Raw genomic sequence first — 20,773 nt, forward strand, 5'->3', positions numbered from 1 at the left:
GTGCCTGGGACAGGCTCAGGGAGGGACACAGGAGCTGAGGCCTGGAGGAAGAGATCCACGCAGGGGGGAAGAGCACACAGAGGGACGCCACAAGCAGAGACCCTAACACAAGGAAGAGAAACAGTCTACGGTGGTGTGGTTGACCCGTCTACACCTGTGGAAATGCTGAGTATCTTCTACACTTTGGAATACAACATGGGGCGGAAAAAAGTAAGCCCCAGAAGGCGACTCACAGCCAGACTGGCTTTTTCAGGTAGATACATGGGAACCACGCTGTTTGTAGAAGTCAAGGGGAAGATAAGCATGGGTAGACAGCGGTCACCATCAATGTCATGGTCCCGGGGCGGGGGGGGGGGGGGGGGTGGTTTTTTAAAAAAAAAAAAAAGGGAAAGAAAAAAGAGGGAAAAAAAAGTGTCCTAGGAGACCAGGGTGGTGAGTAAATCAAATTTATTGCACCCGAGGTCCATTAAAAAAAAAAAAAGTTCTGAAATGTTTGAGGCAGGGTAAAGGGCGGGGGTGGCAACAGATTGTGTGTGTGTGTGTGTGTGTGTGTGTGTGTGTGTGTGTGTGTGTGTTTTTAAAGATTTTATTCCTGCATCCCCCCAGCAATCTCCCTGTTCAATCCCTGCACACCCCTCTCTGCTCCTGCTTGGGTCCTGTCTTCCCTCCGGTGGAGGGAGCTGTGCTCAGGCTCCATCCGTCGAAGTCCAAAGTGGGGACCCTGGGGGATTCCGGGATGCAGGGATGCAGGACCGAGACATGGAAGCCCGTGCGTTTGACCATATCAGACAGGCACCGAGGCGGACCCCAGCCCCCGTGCCCCTCCAGCTGGGAGCCCTGAAGGATAGTCAGGAACGCCGAGAGGAGCCGTGGCCAGCTACCACTCCCTTGACTGAGTCCCCCCAAGATTGGGAGGATGCAGATGCACTCACAAGGGGTTCCAGGGACAGAAACGAAACAGGGGAAGGGGGAAGGAGGGTGGGAGGAGGCCCTCAATCAAGGAAGAGCTGGGACATGTCTAGAACAGAGGTTACACTCTGAGGCCCGCGGGGCAGGCAGCTGAGATCCTCAGGTGAGGGGAACCAGGGGTAAATAGGCCATGCTTTGCATATTAAACACCCAGCAACGGTCTTCACTTGCACCAAGACACATGGGGTCCTCTCACTCTGTTTTTCTTCCTTGCACTTTTGGGAAGGAAGAACAGAGACATATTTTTCTGTACCCAAGAAACTCGCCGGTCATAACACGACGACAAATGGGCCCAGCACGTGGTCTCAGTGTGAGGCGCCACGGGGGAGGCTACTTTGGAGTGGGGGGTCCCTCCCTGCTGAAAACGGGGGTCAACTGCCACTCAGCTCTGAGAAATTGTTACCCTGTGGGTCCTGGGTCACAAGATCTTCCAATATTTCCAGGGAAGATAGAAATCCTGAGTTTTTGTGATCTCTCTCAATGTTTAAACGTTGGTACAATTTTTTAAAAACACACTGGGCAGGCCAAAGAAAACACGTCTGGCCTCCAAATACCTCGTTTTCCCTTCCCAGACCCCTAAAAGTTCTCAAGTGTCTGGGGTTTGGGGTTTGGGGTTTAGGGGGAACCGATTTCCCGGATTGCAAGGGGTGCCCGTGTGAGTGGCCGCTCATGGGGTCTGCGCTTGGAGCACTGATAGGTGGGGGGCTCCTCAGAGCTCCCTGGGGATGCCTCCGAGGTGGGGTCAGGAGTCGGCTAAGCAAAATGTAAACCAGAGAAAACAGAGTGGCCTGCTCCGGACACTAAGTGGGAGTTTCAGCGGTTCGCTGCCCCATCGGGCCTGCCTCCCTCTGGAACTCCCCCATGCCCAAGCCCAGAGCCTGGGCAGTCGCACCTCAGGGCCCCTGTTACCCTCCTGGGAGGACCTTCGGCTGGGAGTCAGGAAGGAGCGACTTCCCCGGCACCACTCCCAGCAAGCTGGGTCGTCCTGGGCACGTCCTGTGCTTCCCTGTGCTCTTGTCACTCCCCAGGTCAGAACACGTGGCCTGTCCACCATGGTTCCACGGGCCCAGTGCTGTTTGCTGGGGATGCTCATGGGATGATGTATTTATATAAGGGTTGGGGGTGATTCAGGGACTAAGCAGAGACGGACAACTGGTGGATGCTGGGGTGGGGCGTCTGGGGCTCAGGGAAGGCTTCCTGGAGGTGGTGCTGCCTGAGCACAAAGCTGAAAAGCTAAGTCTCTGAGGGGCTGGCGGTTTCCGAATGGAACCGATTCCTGCCAGGCCTGCCAGCCAAGGCCCAACAGCAGCACCTGACGCCACGCACAACTGTTTTGTCCAGAGGCCCACGGAGTGCACCCCCAGCATACCTTCAAGGGATGGCAAATATGTTCGGGCCTGAACCAGGCCGGCCGCTGCCAAAATGGACCTGGCATTCTCTCTCACTGCCCAAACGAATCTTCGAAACCAGCGCTGTCTGGGAGAGCTTCCGGGATCGTGCAAATGATCTGCGCCCACACTGTCCAGTTCGACAGCCACTGGCCACATGTGGCTACTGAGCCCTTCGGAAATGTGGCTAGTGCGGCTGGAGAATTTTTGATTTGATTTGATGTTAATTAATTTGAATTTGAACAGCCACGTGTGGCTAGAGGCTCCCGATTTGGACCGTGCAGGTTCTGGAACTTTGCAATCCATCCCTTGCTCGAAGGCAAGCAGCCTCCACCTGGAGTCTGGCCCTCGCGCTCTCCCCGGCCCCTGACCACCGTGCTGTGGTTAACCCTCATGCCGTCAGCACCGGGGCCATCCCAGGCTTGGACTGCATCCCTGGCTCCGTGATGTCGGAAGCCTCAGTGCGGCCCTTAGGAGCAAAAGACCCACGGTTGGCATGAGGCAGGGTCTGGATGGCAGGCCTGGCAGGAATTGGTTCCATTCGGAAACCACCAATGCTCACGTTGCCATGACGTTTCCCAGTTAAGTCCTCTTGTTGTTTGTTCAGCTCATGGGACAGAACCGACACTGAGCGCTTCTAACGAGCTCAGCCTCGAGCCAGATAGGAAGGGCGGGAAAACTGTTGGCTGTGCCTCTGAGCCCTGACCTCCTCTCTCTTCACCCTCCCATTACCAAGGTGGGCACATTGAGGCTCAGGACCCAGTCCTGTCAGTGAAGGAAGAGGGTCTGAACGAGCCTCGAGTCTGGGCTCCTTCCAATGGTCCTCCCTGCGGAGACCTGGGAGGGTCGGGTGGTGTATGGGGGACTCAAGAGGACACAGAGTTCCCGAACAAAGCACCTGCCACTGGGCGACTGGAAACGCAGAGCTTCACCGCTCACAGTTCTGGAGGAGGATGGCAGAGGGAGGTGCTGGTGGGGTTTCTGGAGAGAGCGCTTTTCCTGGTTCGCTGTGGCCACCTTCTCACTGTGTGCAAGCTCCCTGGTGTCACTTCTTATGAGGACACTAATCCTATTGGGTCGGGGCCCCATTCTCCTGACCTCACTTGACCTTCATTCCCTCCAAATAACAGTCCCCATTTAGGATTAGGGCTTCGGCATATGCGTTTTGGCGGGGGGACATAAGCACGGCACGCGCGAAGGCCTCACAGGCTAGCGAGAGGAGACGTTGGTGAAGGAAGTGGACAGAGGCCCCGCGATGAAGGGTGAAGGGCTGAAATGAGGAAGAGCCCCTGAAAAATGGTGCGGAACGGCTCCCCGGGGGGACTGGTGCGGCCACCGTGCACCACGGCCAGTCCTGCCCTTCTGGGATTCCGTGTCAAATCCATGAGATAAAATTTGAACCGAAGATGGTCCAGCCCGGGAGAGCCGGGAACGAGGGATTCAGTGTGCTATCCATCCTTCTCCACCAGGAAGGCAGCCCTTACCCAAACGACGGGGGCAAGGCCTTAGGGAGGGGACAGGAGAGGGGTGGCCGTGGGCACCCTGTCCCCAGCCCACAGCCCTGCCCCTCCCTGCTCCACTGCAGACAGCCCGTCAGGCTCATCTCCCCGGCCACCCGGGCCACGTGGGCCCAGTCAGAACAGGGCTTTGCTTACTACTTGGCCTGGGGTCACCAGCCCCTGAGCTTTCTAGAATGTTCAGGCACCTGGCCGGGGGCTCAAGCTTCAGCCGAAACACGCCTACAAAACTCCCACTCGAGCAGTCTCATTGCCCCACACTTTGGCCAACGGAGTCAAGACTGGGGCCTAAATTCAACACAGACACCCCCGGGGCCAGTTCACCCCCTCACAACCCAACCTCCCCACCAACGCCTCCCCGAGGACACTGCGTTTGGTTATGCTTGGTTAACGCCTGTCATCACCTCTCCGAGCTGCCCTGAGCAGCCTGGTGACAGGCCAGAGGCCAACCGGCCCTGCCCCACAGTGACGAGGTCCAGGCCCTGAGGGCTTTCCACGGGCTTTGGGCCAAATACTTCACTTTTATTAAAATTCTCGCTTGGCTATGGCCAACATCTCTGGGGCCACGTTCAGGTTGCCAAAGCCCCTGAGACAGGCGGAGGGAGGGAGAGAAACGGTAGTGATGGGAAAAAAGGCACGCCGGCCAGGCCAACAGTATCATCCATTCCATCTTGCAGATGAAGAAGCCGAGGCTCAGAGAGGTCAATGTCCTGCCAGAGGCTGTGAACTGGTAAGTGGACAGAATGTGCCACGTGTGACCAGTCAGTGGTGTGTGTGTGGGGGGGGTCAGTAGACCCTCTGGGCCCCAGAGGCGGCCCTCCGTGGCACCAATGTCCTCTCTGCCCACATAGGAGGGGGGTGACCCCAGGGCTAATCATCTTTGGCAGGAGTGAGCCCCCGAGGGCGAAAGGGGCCAGAAGCTGTCTACTCACTGCCCTGGGGTGGGAGGGTGTCTCTACAGGGGCTGGCACCTGTTACCTCCGGGGACAGCTGTAAACTCCACGCAGACCCCGGGGAGGGTACTGCTCAGAGCCTGCAGCCTTGAGAGGCTAAATGCGGCCAGAGGGTGGGACGGCTGGGGTCCTGGCACCTGGGATGGTTTCCAACAGTCGTGGAGAGGAGACAGCTCAGGATCTGGGAGGGGGTGGTCCCGGGCCGCAGGGCTTGGTACCCTCATCAGCACGTCAGGGGATGGAGGGAGAGCTGGGCCACATAGATGAGCAAATACCCACCCCTGGCAGCCCATAAAGTCAGGGCTTTCACTATGCTGGCTGACTTCAAGCCGGATACTCTGGTGGTGATGGGGGGCCGGGGGGAGACTCTTAAGACTCTGTGGCCCACCGGGGTCCTGCAAGCTAGCTGGAGAGGGAAGATAGACAGTGACAAAGAATCCCCGACAAGGGGGAGGTCAAGCACGTTGGGGCCCGCACACATGTGTAAACGCACTCAGGTGCCCCAAGAACAGAAGGGGATGTAAAGGGCAGGCCTTCCACCTGCCAGGCCGTGTGATGACGTGGTAAGGCCATGAGAAGCAGGCCCGGGGCACCGTGCTGGCAGTGTAAACTTAGAACCCCTCTCTGGTGGGACCACGTGAGGACCTCGCCAACACACAGGGGCTCTGACCCGGGGTTTGGCTTCCAGACGTCTGCATGCAAACAGAGCCCCAAGCATGCAAAGGGAGGTCTCTGCCCCGAATGGTATGTTACAGCATGAACTCTTAACAACAACAAAACAACAACAACAACAACAACAAAAGAGGGCCAGGAACAAATGTCCACCAGCAGGTGACAGGTCAGAGAAATGACAGTCACCTGTTCCGCGGCTCATGGCGCAACAGTTCAAATGAAGGACAGGAATCTCTGGGAGGAATCTCTGCTAAGACGCGAGTCAGCTGAAAAAGCCAGCGTGGTGGAGAAGCAGTGAGCGTGGTTTAATACCAGTTTATGCTTAAAAAAAAAAAAAAAAAAGAGGTGAAATACTAGATATGCAAGTTTATATATATTTATCTCCCCAAGAATCCCCAGGAATCTCACTGTCTGTGGGGGCAGGAACAGGGGTGGGAGGGAGCTTTCGCTGGGCACCTTGGTGTATCTTTGGAATTCCTAATGAATTGTGAATTTATTATCCCCCCCAAAATTGGAAGTGAGAGAAGAAAACAAAAGAGTGAGGTCAGGAGGCCTTCCTGTAGGAGGAGGTGGGCCTGGGGTGAACTGCAAAGGCAGGGAGTAAGAGTGGGGTGTGCTGAGAAGGTGCGGGAAGGAGGGTGCAGTGGTTAGGGGCATGGTGTCAGGAGCCAGCCGTCTGCCTGCCGGGTGACGCTGATAGTCACTTCCTGCCTGGAGTTCGGGGCCATCCCAGCCATAACTTCTCCCAGGCTGGGGTGCGGCACCTCTCCCCGCTCCGTAACCCTCTGATCAGGGGGACTCTGACTCATCTAACAGGCCAGGTGACCGGTCATCCTAAAGCTGACCCTGGTGCTTTTTGCTTTCTGTCCCTTCAGGGGTCCCAGGAGAAGCTGCTGGATCCCTCCCTGGGAAGCTTGGGCCCTGCAGGGGTGGGGAAACCATAAATCTAAGATCTGCAGACTGCACGAGAAGACAAACAGCCCACACAAGCCTCCCTGGGGCCTTAGCTGATGCTAAGCCCCCTGCGTAGAGACCAGAGCACCAGGCCCCAAACCACGTCTATCAGGGCGGAAATGAACACCTTCCAGAGCCCCAGACTTTCTGGGGAGCACCCGAAGGTTACGGACCTGCATCGGCGGGCGCCCTGATCTTGGACTTCCAGACCCCAGATCCGTGAGAAATAACGGTCTGTTCTGTAGGCCACCTGGCCTGGGGTATTAGTTACTGCAGCGTGAGCAGACAGATACAGTGGACACAGTGAGGATTCAAACTCACATCTGTCCAGACCCCAGGACAGTCTTCTCCTCCACCCCAGCCACACCCCTGCCCCTCGACTTTCTTCTCTTTCTCCCTAGCCTGGATGCGTTGCTGCTGTCATTCCGTATGCGCTTTTGTATTAAAATTTTGCACATGTTACTGTGTTAACAATGCACATAACACAAAATTTGCCATATTAACGATTTTTAAGCTCGATGGGAATAAATACACTCGCATTATTATGTGGCCAAGTCACTTCTGTCCACCCTCATGACTTTACATTTTGTGAAGCTCAAACTTTGTACCCATTAAACAAGAACTCCCCGGTCCCCCTCCCCCCTCCCCTGCCACCCATCGCCCTTTCTGTCTCCATGAATCCGATGACTTCCAAGCACCTCGTGTGGCCCGAATCATATGGTATTTGTCCTTCTGTGACTGGCTTATTGTGCTGAGCATAATGTCCTCAAGGTTCATCGGCCAGAGCAAGTGTCAGAACGCCCTTCCTTTTTAAGGCTGTATGATATTCCGTTGTGTGCACAGACCACATTTCGCTTATCCATTCGTCGAGCCACGGGCACGTGGGTACGGCCCATGTTTTAGCTACCATGAACTGTGCTGCTGTGAACACGGGTGTAGAGTTCTTCGAGATCCTGCTTCCAATTCTTTTGGGTAGACAGCCAGAAGTGGGATTTTGCTAGCCTACATTTTCCATACTATATTCTCTCTCACCTCCTTTGCCACTGGGCCCCTCCCCAAGCTGTCCTCTTGCTGGTCTGCTCTCCCTTCCCCCAGGAGCCTTCTTTGGCCCTGGGATTAGGCCAATGACTGGATCCCAACCAAGGAGCCTGGACAGAGCCCTTCGGCTCCTCCCTCGTACCCTCACCCTGAGCCACTCTCTCCAGGCCCCGTGCTGTGCCAGCACACTAGGGGCCACATGGCCCAGGCCTCTGTGCTTTCCGCACATGCCGGTCCTCCCAGGCCTCTGTGCTTTCCACATATGCTGGTCCTCCCAGGCCTCTGTGCTTTCCACATATGCTGGTCCTCCTTGGAAGTCCCTTCCCAACTCAGTGCTTCAAGCTTGGCTCAAAGCCATCTCTCCTGAAGCCCTCAACCTCAACAGGACCTCCTCCCCTGTGCCTTAAGGACTTCCCTCTCTCCAGACGATGGTGTGATTAAGGGCTCACAGAGCTGTCTCCCCCACCTGGCTGTCCACCTGTCCAGGGATGGGGCCCAAGTCCCCATGGCACCAGCACTCACCACAGGCTTGGCATCAAAATCCACTTGTGAACCGGTGGAGGAGAAGGTTAGCCTAGGAAGCCTCAGGGCCAAGGGCCCACGCCAGGTGTAAGGAAATCACAGACAGAAAGAAAGAACCTTCTCCACTGGGCAGTCTCTGCCTTCCCCAGCCACTGTCCAAAGGGCCTGATGCCCCCTCGGGGTGACAGACAAGCCCTCAGGGGGCTGGAGAACAGGCCTCCCCGACCAGGAGCTCACTCAAACTGCTCCCACGGGGCCCTCCCTCCGTCCCTGCCCTTCGAGGGACAAGGGACGAGAAACCTGTCCTCACGGGACAGACAGCAAGAACGACGGGTGACACAAGAAGCTTCCTTGTATGGGAGGAGGCAGGGGTCTTGGCTTTTGGGGACAAGTGCTCCTTGGGGCGTTAACACAGGGCATTTTTCCAGTGACTTGACTTTTCCGGGACATTCTAGTGGCACAACTGCTGTGCAAAGCAGGTCCACAGCACAGATGGATGCAGTGGGATCTGACAAGTGCCACCATCTCTAGGCCCCACGATCCGTGGGCTATCCACCAACCCCACGCACAGCCCCAGGACGCGGGTGCCAGCCCCTTTTCTGTTGTTCAGCGGAAACGGACTGCAGGCAGCTAAACGGGGCTAATTTGGACTGAAGAGCTGGGGGAGGGAAATGGCCAGAGGGAAGCTGAGGGGGAATCACTCTGAATAGCTCTACTCTGAAGAGTATTTAGAAAAGAACAGATAAAAAAAGAAACGTGGTTTCGCTGCCTTCAAGCGCGGGTACTCCCCACTTCTGGGCCACCCACCGGGGGCCCTCAGAGGCCTGGCTCTGGGCGCTCATGTGGCACCCTGTCATTTACAGGTGACCCTTGCTGGCCAAGGTCTGGCCCCTCGCTCCCAACGGCAACACTCTGTGTGGGCAACCTGTCCCCAGAGGATCGCTCAGCTCGGGGGGGGGGGGGGGGGCGGGCCGGGGGGGGGTGCAAGTGAGTTCTCCTTGGCGGTGCACCAGGAAGGCCCCCTCCCCTCCCCAGAGCTGCACCTGCCTGGGGACAAGCCGTGGGAAGGGGAGACAAGAATCGGAGACAGGTCCCAGCTCCTTGTTGGGAGGGCCGGGGTATCTCCTGCCCCAGTCTCACCCCTAAGGTGCTTAAGGGAGATGGAGTCCAAAGAGCCTTCTGGACTCTCCGCCCCCACCCTCACTTGGACTGAACCTTCTAGGCTGCACAGAACACGACTGCCTTGCGCTACCAGTGGTCGGTCTTCTAACCGAGGACCCCAGTGCCGGGCCGGGGGGCAGGGGACTTGGGCGGCAGGAACATGCGGGGCAGACTAGAGGTTGTCCTGGTTGGAGAACAGGGCACTGCCGGGGGACAAGCAGCGAGAAGGAAGTAGGGAGGAGGCTTCAGGAGGCGGAGTGCAGAGGCCAGGGCCTCGGGCGCCACACTCAGCCCCAGGGCGGGCAACACACTTGCGGGAAGGGATCAGATTTCTGTGCAGCCGTCCCCTTGCTGACACTGGCAGTCCAGCCCAGGGCACTTCGGTCCTCAATGAACATCCACCGAGTTCCTCCAAATCCTCAGCACAACCCAGAGAGGTTGAGACCATGCCGCCCATTTTACAGATGAGGACACTGAGTCCCGCTGGAGGCCTCTAACAACCTGCCCATGGTCACACCGCTGGTAAGCGGTGGGCTTGGACTGACCGTGGCAGGCACATCCCTGAAAAAGGGCCATCAGCATAAGCTCTTCCGCCCAGGGTTAACGGCGGGAAGGAGGGCAGCGGGGCCTGGGCAGAGGAGGGCTGGGAGCAGGGGGGCCAGTGTGAACCCCAATCCGCTCCGCGTCTGCTGTGTGACCTGGGGCGAGTCACTGAGACCTGGTCTTCCGTCAGCCGGGTGGGCACCCCCTCCCGTTCCACAGAGCCACGGGGGGTGGGGGGATGGGGAGATGGTGAAAGGCCCACGTGGCCTGGTGCACAGTAGGCTCTGCAGAAAGATCTCTGAGGTTAAGCTTCGTCTGCTCTAAGTTCACCGTATCGGTCACTGCATCGGTGACTTTTGAGCTCTGAAGGAAAAAAGACTGAACTTTGAGAACAAATTTCCACCCGCTGTCTTTCCTGCTCAAGAAAGGGAGTCAACCATGGGGTAGGGAGGAGATCCAAAGGAAGGCGGGCCTGGTGGAGGAAGGTAGAGGCCCTCAGGGTGGAGGGGAAAGTCCAGGGGAGCGTCCAGGAGGCCCTGCCCGGTTTCAGGGGAGAGCCAGCCTGGGAGGGAAAATTAACCCTACCTTGAAAATAAGCACCTAGTTAGAGCCCAGGACGCGGCCGGCCCGTGCAGAGAGGGACGGCCGACCCATCAGCGGCCTCCTCCCTGGCTCCCTCCCTCCCTTCCCTCCTTCCCTGCTCACCTCTGGGCAGCCCCCGGCTCAGGTCAAGTGGCTCCAGCCCAGGCTGGGTCAGCGAGGGAGCCCACCCTCCTCCACGGGCACCTCACCAGGGCCTCCGGGTGTGGCCACCCCACCCCCGACGTACCCTCCTGAAGCCCACCACTCCGGCACCCAACCGTTCAAGACCCCTGACGATCAGCAGCTACATGGGCGCAATCTCTGAGGGCCCAGGAGACACCGGAAGCCACACAGGATGCTTCCTCACCTCCACTCACAGGCGTGCCTGATTCGGTGGCACCAAATTCCCGCAAACTCTGGGAAAGGCCTGCCCCGGGCTAGGTGCTTATGTAGGCCATCATTTCCCCATAATCCATCCTGTTAGCCCACAAATTAACAGGACGTCCCTGGGACTGTGGTTGCCCAATAAGGGCCTCCAGGCTCCTCCCCACACTAAGCTAACGTGGCCGTGTAAGGCTCGGTGGTGGTGCAGTCAGCAGCGCTGGGTTCAAATCCCTCCACCTCAGGTATGTGAAACGCCATGTTAGATGGTGCAACGGGTGTGGAACACAGCCCTGTACTTCCTCAAAATGTTACACACAGAGCTACCTTGTGATCCCACATGATCACTACTCCTCCGTATACACGCGCCCAGGAAACGAAAACATACATCTACCCTGACGCTTGTGCACAGATGTCCTGGGCAGTGTGACTCACGACAGTGAAAACATGGAAGCGATCCAAATGACCATCCGTGGATGAATGAACAAAAGGTAATACATCCACACAATGAAGTATTATTCAGTCATAAAAAGGAATGGCATTCCTGACACATGCCACGACTTGAAGGAACCTTGAAAACATGATGCTAAGCGAAAGAGGCCAGTCACACAAAGAACCATATGGCCTGCCTGCATTTAAGTGAAAATGTCCAGAAGAGGCAAATCCACAGAGACAGAAGGCAGACCGCTGTTGCCAGGGGCCAGGGGTGACTGCTTGGTGGGTATGGTTTCTTGCAGGTGATGAGAATGTTCTGGAATTAGACAGGGGTGATGGTTGCACAGCTGTGTGAATATACCAGGTGCCTCTGAAGTGTAAACTTGGAGAGAGCCAACTGTATGGTATGTGAATTATATCTCAATAAAGCTCTTATAAAAAACCCTACTCTTCCCTTACTGGGTTTTTGGGATCTTGGACAAGGCAGTGAACTGTGTGGTGGTGCCTCAATGTTCTACCTGTGAAATGGGGCCAGTCACTGTACACACATGGGCTGTGGTGAGGACCAAGTGAGCTGCCCCGGCTCACTGCCTTCCGGCCGCCACATTGCCCTTTGGTTTCCACATGCTAAGTTCCTAGGGCTTTTTTTTTTTTTTGGTAAAACATACATAATATAAAACTTACCATCTTAACCATTTTTTTAAAAAAAGATTTTATTTATTTATTTGAGAGAGAGAGTGTGTGAGAGCACAAATGGGGGAGGGATGGGCAGAGGGAGAGGGAGAAGCAGACTCCCCGCTGAGCAGGGAACACGATGCAGAGCTCGATCCCAGGCTCCCAAGATCACAACCTGAGCTGAAAGCAGATGCTAAACTGACTGGGCCACCCAAGCGCCCCCTATCTTAACCATTTCTAAGGGTACAGTTCAGTGGTGTTAAGTATATCACACGTTGTCATGCAGGTGATTTCCAGAACTCTTTCCCTTTTGCAAAACAGACACTCAGTACCCACTAAACAACAATGTCTCCACTCAGTCCCCCCCCCTCCCCGGCCCCTGGCAACCGCCATTCCACTCTCTGTGTCTAGAATTCCGCCTACTCGAAGTACCCCATGTGAGTGGAATCATAAAGTATTTGTCCTTTTGTGACTGGCGTAACGTCCTCAAGGTTCAGCCGTGATGTAGCAGGGATCAGAATTGACTTCCTTTTGAAGGCCGAGTAATAGTCCACTGTACATACGGACCACGTTTGGCTCGTGGATGGACACGGGAGGTGCTTGCACCTTTGGGCTACTGTGAATACAATGGCCATACACATGAGTGTACGGTTAAGACTCCAGGCTTGTAAGCACAGATTTCAGAGGCTGGAGTATATCTAATAGTCTATTTAAGGCAAGGATGAACATAAGGCATCTAGAGGCAAGTTTCCCCTTAAATTGAACACACTCCCAACAAACACACTCCCGGCAAACTTGTGCACTGTTAGTTGGTGGACATTTCCCAGGGCCTGTCTGGTTGCTGGACAACCAGAATCCGACTGCTCCAGGCACTGGTGGGGCTGGTTCCTTGTACCAGAGGTCTTTACAAGAAAAAAAAAAACACAACTTGTTAGCCGTGTGCAGGTTCTGGAAAGACCAGCTCAGTCCTTTCTGACTGCCTCTCTGGTCCCACCGGAGACAAATCGGTGCCACAGAGCACTGGTCCTAGGGCCTGGACATGCACGTGGAGTGAGGACAGAGGGGACTGGTCCTCCTAGCCTACACCCCGGGGCACGAGTGATCCCAGGAAACTACTCACTCAGCCCCAGGGGGGCTTCCTGGAGGAGGTGATGCTTGAGCCAACTCTAAGAGTCATCTGTGTTAGGTCTGAACACCTGTGAGGGCTCTCAGGTCATGGAGATCACACGTTCTGGTTTGCCTTGTTGTCCAGGGTAATTATTATTATTTTTAGGGTTCCCTTTTATTCTCGAGAGTGTCCCCATGTGAAGGATAAATTACACAGTCACTGTATTAGTTACCTACTGCGTAACAAATCACCCCAAAACTCAGTGGCTTGAAAGAACAACAAACTTCTCTCTGTCACAGTTCCTATGGGTGAGGAATTTGGGTGCGGCTCCACTGGGCACTTGTGGCTGAGGATCTCTTACGAGGTCACAGTCAAGGTGCTGGCTAAGGCTGAGGTCACTGGAAGGCTTGCCCGAGGCGGCAGGCCCTGTTTTCCAGGTGGCTCACTCACAGGCTGGCTGTGGGTGGGAGGCCTCGATCCCTCTCTACACAGCCGCTTCTGTGTCCTCGCGACAATCCAGACCCCACTGGAAGGTGGGGGGGAGCCCTAGCTTCTGGAGGGAAGGGTGTCAAAGAATTGGGGATAGTTAACAACTTCCACTTCTAAAATCGGACATGTGTGGTGTGGACACGGGACAGAACCAGGGAGGAGAGAAGAAATTAGATTAAGGAATATTCACAATGCCAGGTGAGAAGCAGGGGTAGTCTGAGAAGGGTTTTGAGCAGAGTGAACCGTGTCATCCGCCCCAGCTGTCCCCTTCCTCTGGGTCTTTGGACCCCTCACCCCGTCTTTGGTGGAGAACGCACCTTTTCTTCCCACTGGACAGAGGCTCCGTGTGTGTTTCCCGCTGGGCCCTGCACAGAGCAGGTGCATGCTGCAGGGTATCTGCATCAACAAAATACCAAAGTGCACCAAGCCCAAGCTGTGGTCACACTGGCCCCAAGTGACAGCCTGTGACCTGTGCGCACCCATCCTTCCCGTCTCCGGGCCTTTGCTCGTGCTGTGTCCCCTGGCCAGAGCGCTGGGGCTGCACTTACCATATGCACTGCCCTGAAGGCAGAGGGATCGGGGTGGGTGGGGGGAAGCTGTTTGGTGGATTTAGGGGAGAGATGACAGGGACTGACCGTGGCAGAGGCCGTGGACACGGCCGCCCCAGGCGGGTGTGTGAAATGACTCTGGGGCTCACCCTGGTGCTCTCCACCCACACCCTCCCCTGCCCCATCTGTGCCCACCCACTCCTGCTGCCTGCCCGACCTGTCTTCCTTCATCCCCAGCTCCTCCGCCTCCTGACGTCTTCCCATTCCACCCAGACTCGGCTCAAATGAAGCCACCTCCTCTGGGAAGCCTTACTTGCTTGCAGCTCTGGGGTCCCAGAGCATTTGGGTTGCCTACTGCTGAGGCCCTAAGTGATCTGTGTCCCTGGGTAGGTTCCTGGAGGGCAGCAAAAGAATATCCCCTTGTTAGAATCAGAGTGTATGGAAAAGTCTCCTAACCCTGGGCTTTTTAACCTCGGCCCTGGCACCGGCCAGCTTAACCAGGACTCGTCCTCAGTGAACACCAACTGGAGCTTACAGTGGACCAGGCAGTAGGCATGGTCGTTGTCTCTGTTTCAGAGGTAAGAAAGTGACAGCCCAGCGAAGTCAAGCAACTGGCCCCAGGTCACACCGCCAGGAAGCCGCGCGCTGGGATTCCGCCCAAGGGGCCGGGGTCCCAGGTCCTCCCACCGTGGCCGGCCTGGCTTTCTCTAAACTGCAATCAAGCGGGGACCTCAGCCCAATGCACTCAGGAAACCAAGGAGGGCCCTGGACGGACTGTTTGCGATTTTGAGCTTTTGTCCTATGAACGTCTCTCACGTCTTGAGCGCTCACTACGGCTTGTTGGCAAGGTTTCCTGCAGGCGGCAACATGCACGAACGCCCGCCGGCCACGATGCACCGGACACCGGCAGGCTGCGGATCTGGCCCAGGCAGGCAGTGCGGGGCTCTGTGGGCACGTGCTGACCTCATACTCAGCGAGGGGCTTTCTTGGCCAATCAAATGAGATGGACTTTAAAGAGCATTTCACTGGCACACACACAAAAAAGAGTGTGTTGCAGCTTCCTGCCACCTGAACGCACTTCAGGATAATGACCTTGCCGCTGTCCCCTCTTTGTGGCAATGGCCTCTCAGCAACACCTCTGCTAAGTGGCCCCTGGGGATGGGGCAACCAAGCCGGCGGGCTCCTAGGCCTGGCTGAGTGCTCATTGGGACAGGGTTTTTTTGTGTTTGTTTGTTTGTTTTTAAGATTTTATTTATTTATTTGGGAGAGAGAAAGAGAGAGAGAGAGCACAAGCAGGGGGAAAGGCAGAGGGAGAAGCAGACTCCCTGCCGAGCAGGGAGCCCGATGTGGGGCTCGATCCCAGGACCCTGGGATCATGACCTGAGCAGAAGGCAGACACTTAAGCATCTGAGCCACCCAGGCGCCCCATCAGGACAGGTCTTACCGCCTTACTTCCTGGGTTCAAATTCCACAGCTCTGCCACTTCTGTGTGTCCTGGGGCACTCAAGTTCCTTGCTTTCCTTATCTGTAAAATGGGAATATTCCAACTCCGACTTGGCGTTGGCATCGTTTTTACTATATACCTATTAGTTGACCCCAGTTTTGCCTTGCAGGGTCGCAGAGAGCAAATCTGAGTCTCACAAGGGTGGCAGGAGCTTCTGCCTTCCCCGGGCCCCCCGGAGCCCCGCTCCCGCAGCGGTGGATCCTGATTGGTCTGTGATGGTCTCATTCCCTATGCCAGTGATTGGTGCAGGCCTGTTCATGTGACCCAGTTCTGCTCAACGAGATGGAGAAGTCTGTGCAGGAGTAGGGTGTCTTCCTGGAGAGGTTTCTGAGACACTCTGGAGGCCGGGAGCCTTTCCCAATGCTGGGTTTCCTCCTGACTGCCAATAAAGCTACAGCCGCCCCGCCCATTCCAGAGTGAGCCACACCACCATGCCAAGGATGGCCAATACAGACAGGAAGACCGGGGTCCTTGAGGACAGTCCCATCAAGCCTTTAAGTTACCACCCTTGGAGCACCCGACTCACAGCCTCTTATCACACAAACCTATCAAACTTAGGCCAGCTAAGTAAAGGCTTTTTGTTATTTGCAACCCAAAGCATCCTGCCGATATCCCGAGGTTGGTCACATCTCATCTTCTTGAGATTATGCCCATCATACCAGAGGAGGGGTCTAAGCTCAGCCTGTGCACTCAGGGAAGACTTCCTGGAGGAGGTGAAATGGAATCCAAAAGAATGAGCATGCAGATAAAGGGAGTAGGGCAAAGGGTAACATTCCAAGCAGAACAAAGGCCTGAGGTTGGAGACGCCATAGTGTGTGTGTGTGTGTGTGTGTGTGTGTGTGTGTGTGTACGTGCGTGTGCATGCAGGAGAAACAGTCTGTGTGGCTGGGAGCCAGGAGAGGTGAGGCTGCAGAGCCAGAGGTGGGGTGGGCTGCAGTGGGCCTTCAGCCAGGCTACAGAACCTCAGGCTATCACAAGGGCAGAGGAGAGGTGCTGTGGGTGGCCTTGATTTTGTTACCCCAGGGTCTCGCCCCCGGGCTTTGTGCCTAGAATAAGTGCACTCAGCGGGTCCAGCCGCACCCAGATGCTGCCCTGAACCTGGGCAGGGGCAGGGGCGCTGGGCCTGGCTGCCCCAGGTGTGCTCCTGCCTGCTGGGCCTCTTCCAGCCCCCAGGGTGCTCATAAGAGACTCTGGCTGAAATCTGGGTCACTCCATGCACGAGTCAGACATCCATCAAACAGGCAGTTACTAAGTGCCTACAAAGCAGTGTGCTAAGCACAGCGGAGAAAGGACCTGGTTCAAATCCCAATTCTGTCTCTTCCCAGCTGGGTGACCTTGAGCAAGCCACTTTCCCTCTCCAAACCCAGCAACTTTACCTCTTTGTGAGAGACTTCAGGTGAAATCAGTGGTTAGCTCCCTTCTCTCTGGTACTGGCTGGGGGTGGGGGGAGGGGGTAAGCCTTGGGTAAAACAATGCTCAGAAAGCTTCCTGGGGATAAGGTTTCTCATCTGGGTGGGACAACAGAAGGCCCATAATATGCTGTGATGGACAGTTGAGCCAAGATGAGAGGTTCTGGGGAGGGAGCATCTGAGCGGGGCGGTGAGGAAGTACAAAACGAAGCTGGTAGGTGAGGCAGGCCGAGTGTTCCCAGAGAGAAAAGGTCCACAGAGGCAGGGCGGAAAGGATACAGGAAGCCTACAGCTTCCGTTCTGTGCCCCCGAAGCCTTTAGAACCGTGTGCTGCCCACGGAAGTGCTGGACATAACTGTTGAATACGGGCGTCGTTTGAACCTGTAATAGCAAATCTCTGAGCTTAAGCCAGAAGATGCAGATTCAAAAATCTCGCCTCTCCTGCTTACCACGTGACCTTGAGCAAGTCACTTCGCCTTTGAGCCTGACTCCTTCTTTGCAAAGGGGGTGTGAAGCCCAGTTCACAGAGCTGTATGGTGGTGTATGCAGGATCTAGGACCAGGATCCCCTTTCCCACCTAGCTAATTCCTATTTTAAAGCCCTAAGATCCAGTGCCGCCTCCTACAGGGAGCCTCCCAGGCTCCCTCAGGAAATCCCCCAGACCTGTCTACTACCTCAGCTGACCCCCTTCCCTGACTCCACCTTGCTCTATTGTGTTTTCCTTCTCCCCCCCATCAGGCTCTGGGCTTGGAAAAGGGAGGGGCAGGGTATCTTAGCATCTCTTGGACCCAGCTGCACCCCCACACAGCGGGAGTATCTACCAATGCCAAGTCCTTCCCCGAGGCTCCACGAAGGTGGAAACAAGAGGGAAAAGTGATTAAGTCTGCTGGGGGTGCGGAGAAGGGGAGGGGTTCAGGAAAGGTTCAGGGGTGATAGTGCTAGATCTCGAGGGGTGAAGAGAAACTTACTGGGAAAGGGGCATGTTTTCAGGCAGAATCAGAAGTACAAAAGCACAGGGGTGTGAAGGATAAGGTAAGTAAATTATGGCTCACCAGAGTATCTGCCCTGAGTGGCTAAAGATGAGGATTCTGGATCTAGATCCCACGGGCCTCAAATGCCATGCCAAGCACCCGACCCTACAGGAAGCGGCCGAAAACTTGTGACTGAGCAGCGTAGCAACGCTGGGTATGTGTGTGTGTGTGTGCGTGTGTGTGTGTGCGCGCGCGCGCCCAGCCACTGCACTAGTTTGAGCTAAACTTAGGTTGGGGGTGGGGTGGGGAAAGTGACAGGGCTATGGGCCACCACTGGGGGCAGGTGCTGGTGGGAGAACCAAAAAGGAGCAAAAGTTTGCCCTGGAGGACTGATTATTCAAAATATTTCAGGAATATATCCACACCCAACTACCCCTCGCTAAAAAGCCAGCGTCCACAATCATTGCATGCTACATACAGCAGCTCTGTGAGAATGGGGGGGGGGGTCCTTCATTATGGGGGGACAGAGTGAGGGTCCGATGAGGAAAGGGACCCTGCCACAGGCATGTAGGCAGTGCGGGGCTGGCCACAACCTGAAGCCAGCGTCCCAGCCCAGAGTGCAGGGGAGGCAGGCCTTCAGCTGTCTGACAAATGTGCTCAGCACCTTCTAGAGCCAGACCCTGCAGACAAGGAGGTGACCTTTGACCTCTGAGTCATCTTGAGCTTGGACTGGACACCTGGGCCACAGACCAGCGGCCTCCAGTAGGGGAGAGAGAAGGAGGAACTCAATGAGGGCTAGGTTTCCGTGGTCAGACAGGTCAGCAAGGGCTCACCCCCCCAGCCCCCCTCCCCATGTCTATCTGTCTGTGAGTCTTCTAAACTGGACCCTGGGGTGGAGGCTGGAAGAGGGCCAGTCCCTACACAAAGGGTGAGGGGCAGAGGGAGTGGCTCTTTGCTGCCTTTCTAAGAAGCCCCCAAATGCCCCCTCCTCCCAGCACCCACCCAGGCCCCGCTCAGCCGCAGCCTGAGTCATCATCCCGGTTTGAATGGTAGCCGACAAATCAGCCAGGGGGCTGCCTGGGGCTGAGGGCCAAGGGTTGGAAAAACAAGGCCGGTTTCTCTTACCTCCAGCCTTGGAAGCTCAAGACAGGCTAGGGGGTGGGGGGCAGAGGGCAGGTAGAGGCGGGATGGGGGGGGGTCAACAGCCGGGGGGGGGGGGGGCGAGGGGAGGGAAAGGTTCAGAATTTGAGCTGTTGGCTTTTGTTTTCAAATGACCTGTTTAATAATTACCTGTCCAATCGAAGGAGCCACAGCTCGGGGAGGAGAGGATTTCAACCCTCCATACCCCACCGAGCAGCCCAGCAGCCTGAGAAGAAAGTAAACAAGATGCCACCGGCGGATCTCACCCCATCTCGCAAACAATGGCGGGACTGAGCTGCCCGCTCACACACACACATCAAAGTGGTATTTCCAGGCAAGAACTTTAACAGGCAGATAAGAAGCTCGGATTGAATTCTTTCCCTGCATCCCCAGAGCTTCCCTGCGCTCTGAGCCCAAGGGGGGGGCAGCCTTAGGGGCCCGTCATTTCAACCTTAACCTTGACCTGTAATGTATTCATTCATTTCGCAGGGAGGGAGAACCAGCTCGGCCCCAACCCCGAAAAACCCAACCAGCAACAACTTCATCGCTTTGAACAGTCACAATGGTGGACAAACAAGGGATTTAAGTTACAGCGGCTAGCTCGCGCTCACACTCCACTGGGCTCGGGCTCCTTAAAAAACACACCCCAATCCAAGCATCCGCCGGGGCTCACAAAGTCAAACCCTGACCTGGCAATGGGAAAATCCAACTTGGTTTTTGTTGTTGTTGTTGTTTCTTCCCCAGTCTTCCAAGGCCTTCAACTATTTTTTGCCCCTGCAGCATCCAAGCCCAGCCTCGAGGCTGAGCCATAAACACGCCTGCTCCTCCCCTTCCACGGTTCGGCAACACCGCCCCCCCCCCCCCCCTCCCCCGCCCGGGGGGGGAAAAAAAACCCCCCCCCCCCCCCCCCTTCCCCCGTTGGGCCACCCCCCCCCCCCCCCCCACCTTCCCGGACCTGGAGGAGAAAGAAGCACCGCGACCCTCACCCGCAGCCCCTCCCGGGCCCTCCCCCAGCCTCCCGCGCCGTCCGCAACCCTCGCAAGCACCTTGAGATAAACACCCACTAATGATTTTATGATTTTCTGCTCTGGGTAGCCGCGCTCAGCACAATCCCTCCCCCGGCCCCGGCGACGGGGGCCGGCCCAATCGAGGGATTGGGGGATGGGGGTGTTAGTTTGTTTTTTCCACTGTCGCGTCCCCACACCTGGTTTTCATTCATTCATTCGTTCGTTCATTCATTCACGGATTCGTCACCGCAGCTTCCCCGGCCCTCCGGATCTCGGGGAGGGGATGGGAGGGAGGGGACCGAGATGGGGGTGGGGGGGAGAAAGACAGCGGTGGGGGTGCACCGCGGGGGGTGGTGCTCGGGGTGGAAGGTCCCCGTTCGAGGGCAGATCGGGTGGCTTTGTCGAAAACAAGGCGGGCGGCGGGGCGGGGGCGCTCCCCGGGGCTCGAAGTTGTTTTCCGAGCCGCCGCGGCGAGGACAGCCGCCCGGGTGCGCCTCTTTGTCTCTCCCCGGCCGGCGCCGCGTCCTCGCGCGCTCACCTGGTCTTGGAGGACAGGAAGGCAAGTTTGATCAGGCCGTAGGTGAAGAGCGGGATGCTCTCCTTGGCGACGCTGGCAACTTGCAGCCGGTGCTCCAGGATGTGGAGTTCCATCGTCCGCCCGCGCTCCGCGGCGGCTCATCGGCGGGGGGCGAGCCGCGGCCCCCGCCCCCTGCGCGCCCAGCCGGCACCTAGCGCCGCGGGCGGCCGGCCCGGGGACCGGGAGCTCGGCGCCGGGCGGCCCGGGGCGGACAAAGGGGAGGCCCGCCG

The 20,773-nt window shown here is 56.7% G+C and overlaps 1 protein-coding gene across 1 annotated transcript in view; it reads right to left on the reverse strand.

Annotated features, from left to right (window-relative positions):
* The window catches only part of CASTOR2 (cytosolic arginine sensor for mTORC1 subunit 2), a 51,494-nt gene extending 30,758 nt beyond the window's left edge, over nucleotides 1-20,736 (reverse strand). Inside the window, exon 1 of the mRNA XM_025864655.2 lies at nucleotides 20,505-20,736. Within this exon, the coding sequence (XP_025720440.1) occupies nucleotides 20,505-20,617 (113 nt within the window). The 5' untranslated portion in view covers nucleotides 20,618-20,736. The remainder of the gene's footprint in view (nucleotides 1-20,504) is intronic.
* Nucleotides 20,737-20,773: the final 37 nt, after the last annotated feature.

Source organism: Callorhinus ursinus, unplaced genomic scaffold (assembly GCF_003265705.2).
Source record: "Callorhinus ursinus isolate GAN/ISIS: 27379988/994484 unplaced genomic scaffold, GSC_fseal_2.0 scaffold55, whole genome shotgun sequence".
NCBI lineage: Eukaryota > Metazoa > Chordata > Mammalia > Carnivora > Otariidae > Callorhinus > Callorhinus ursinus.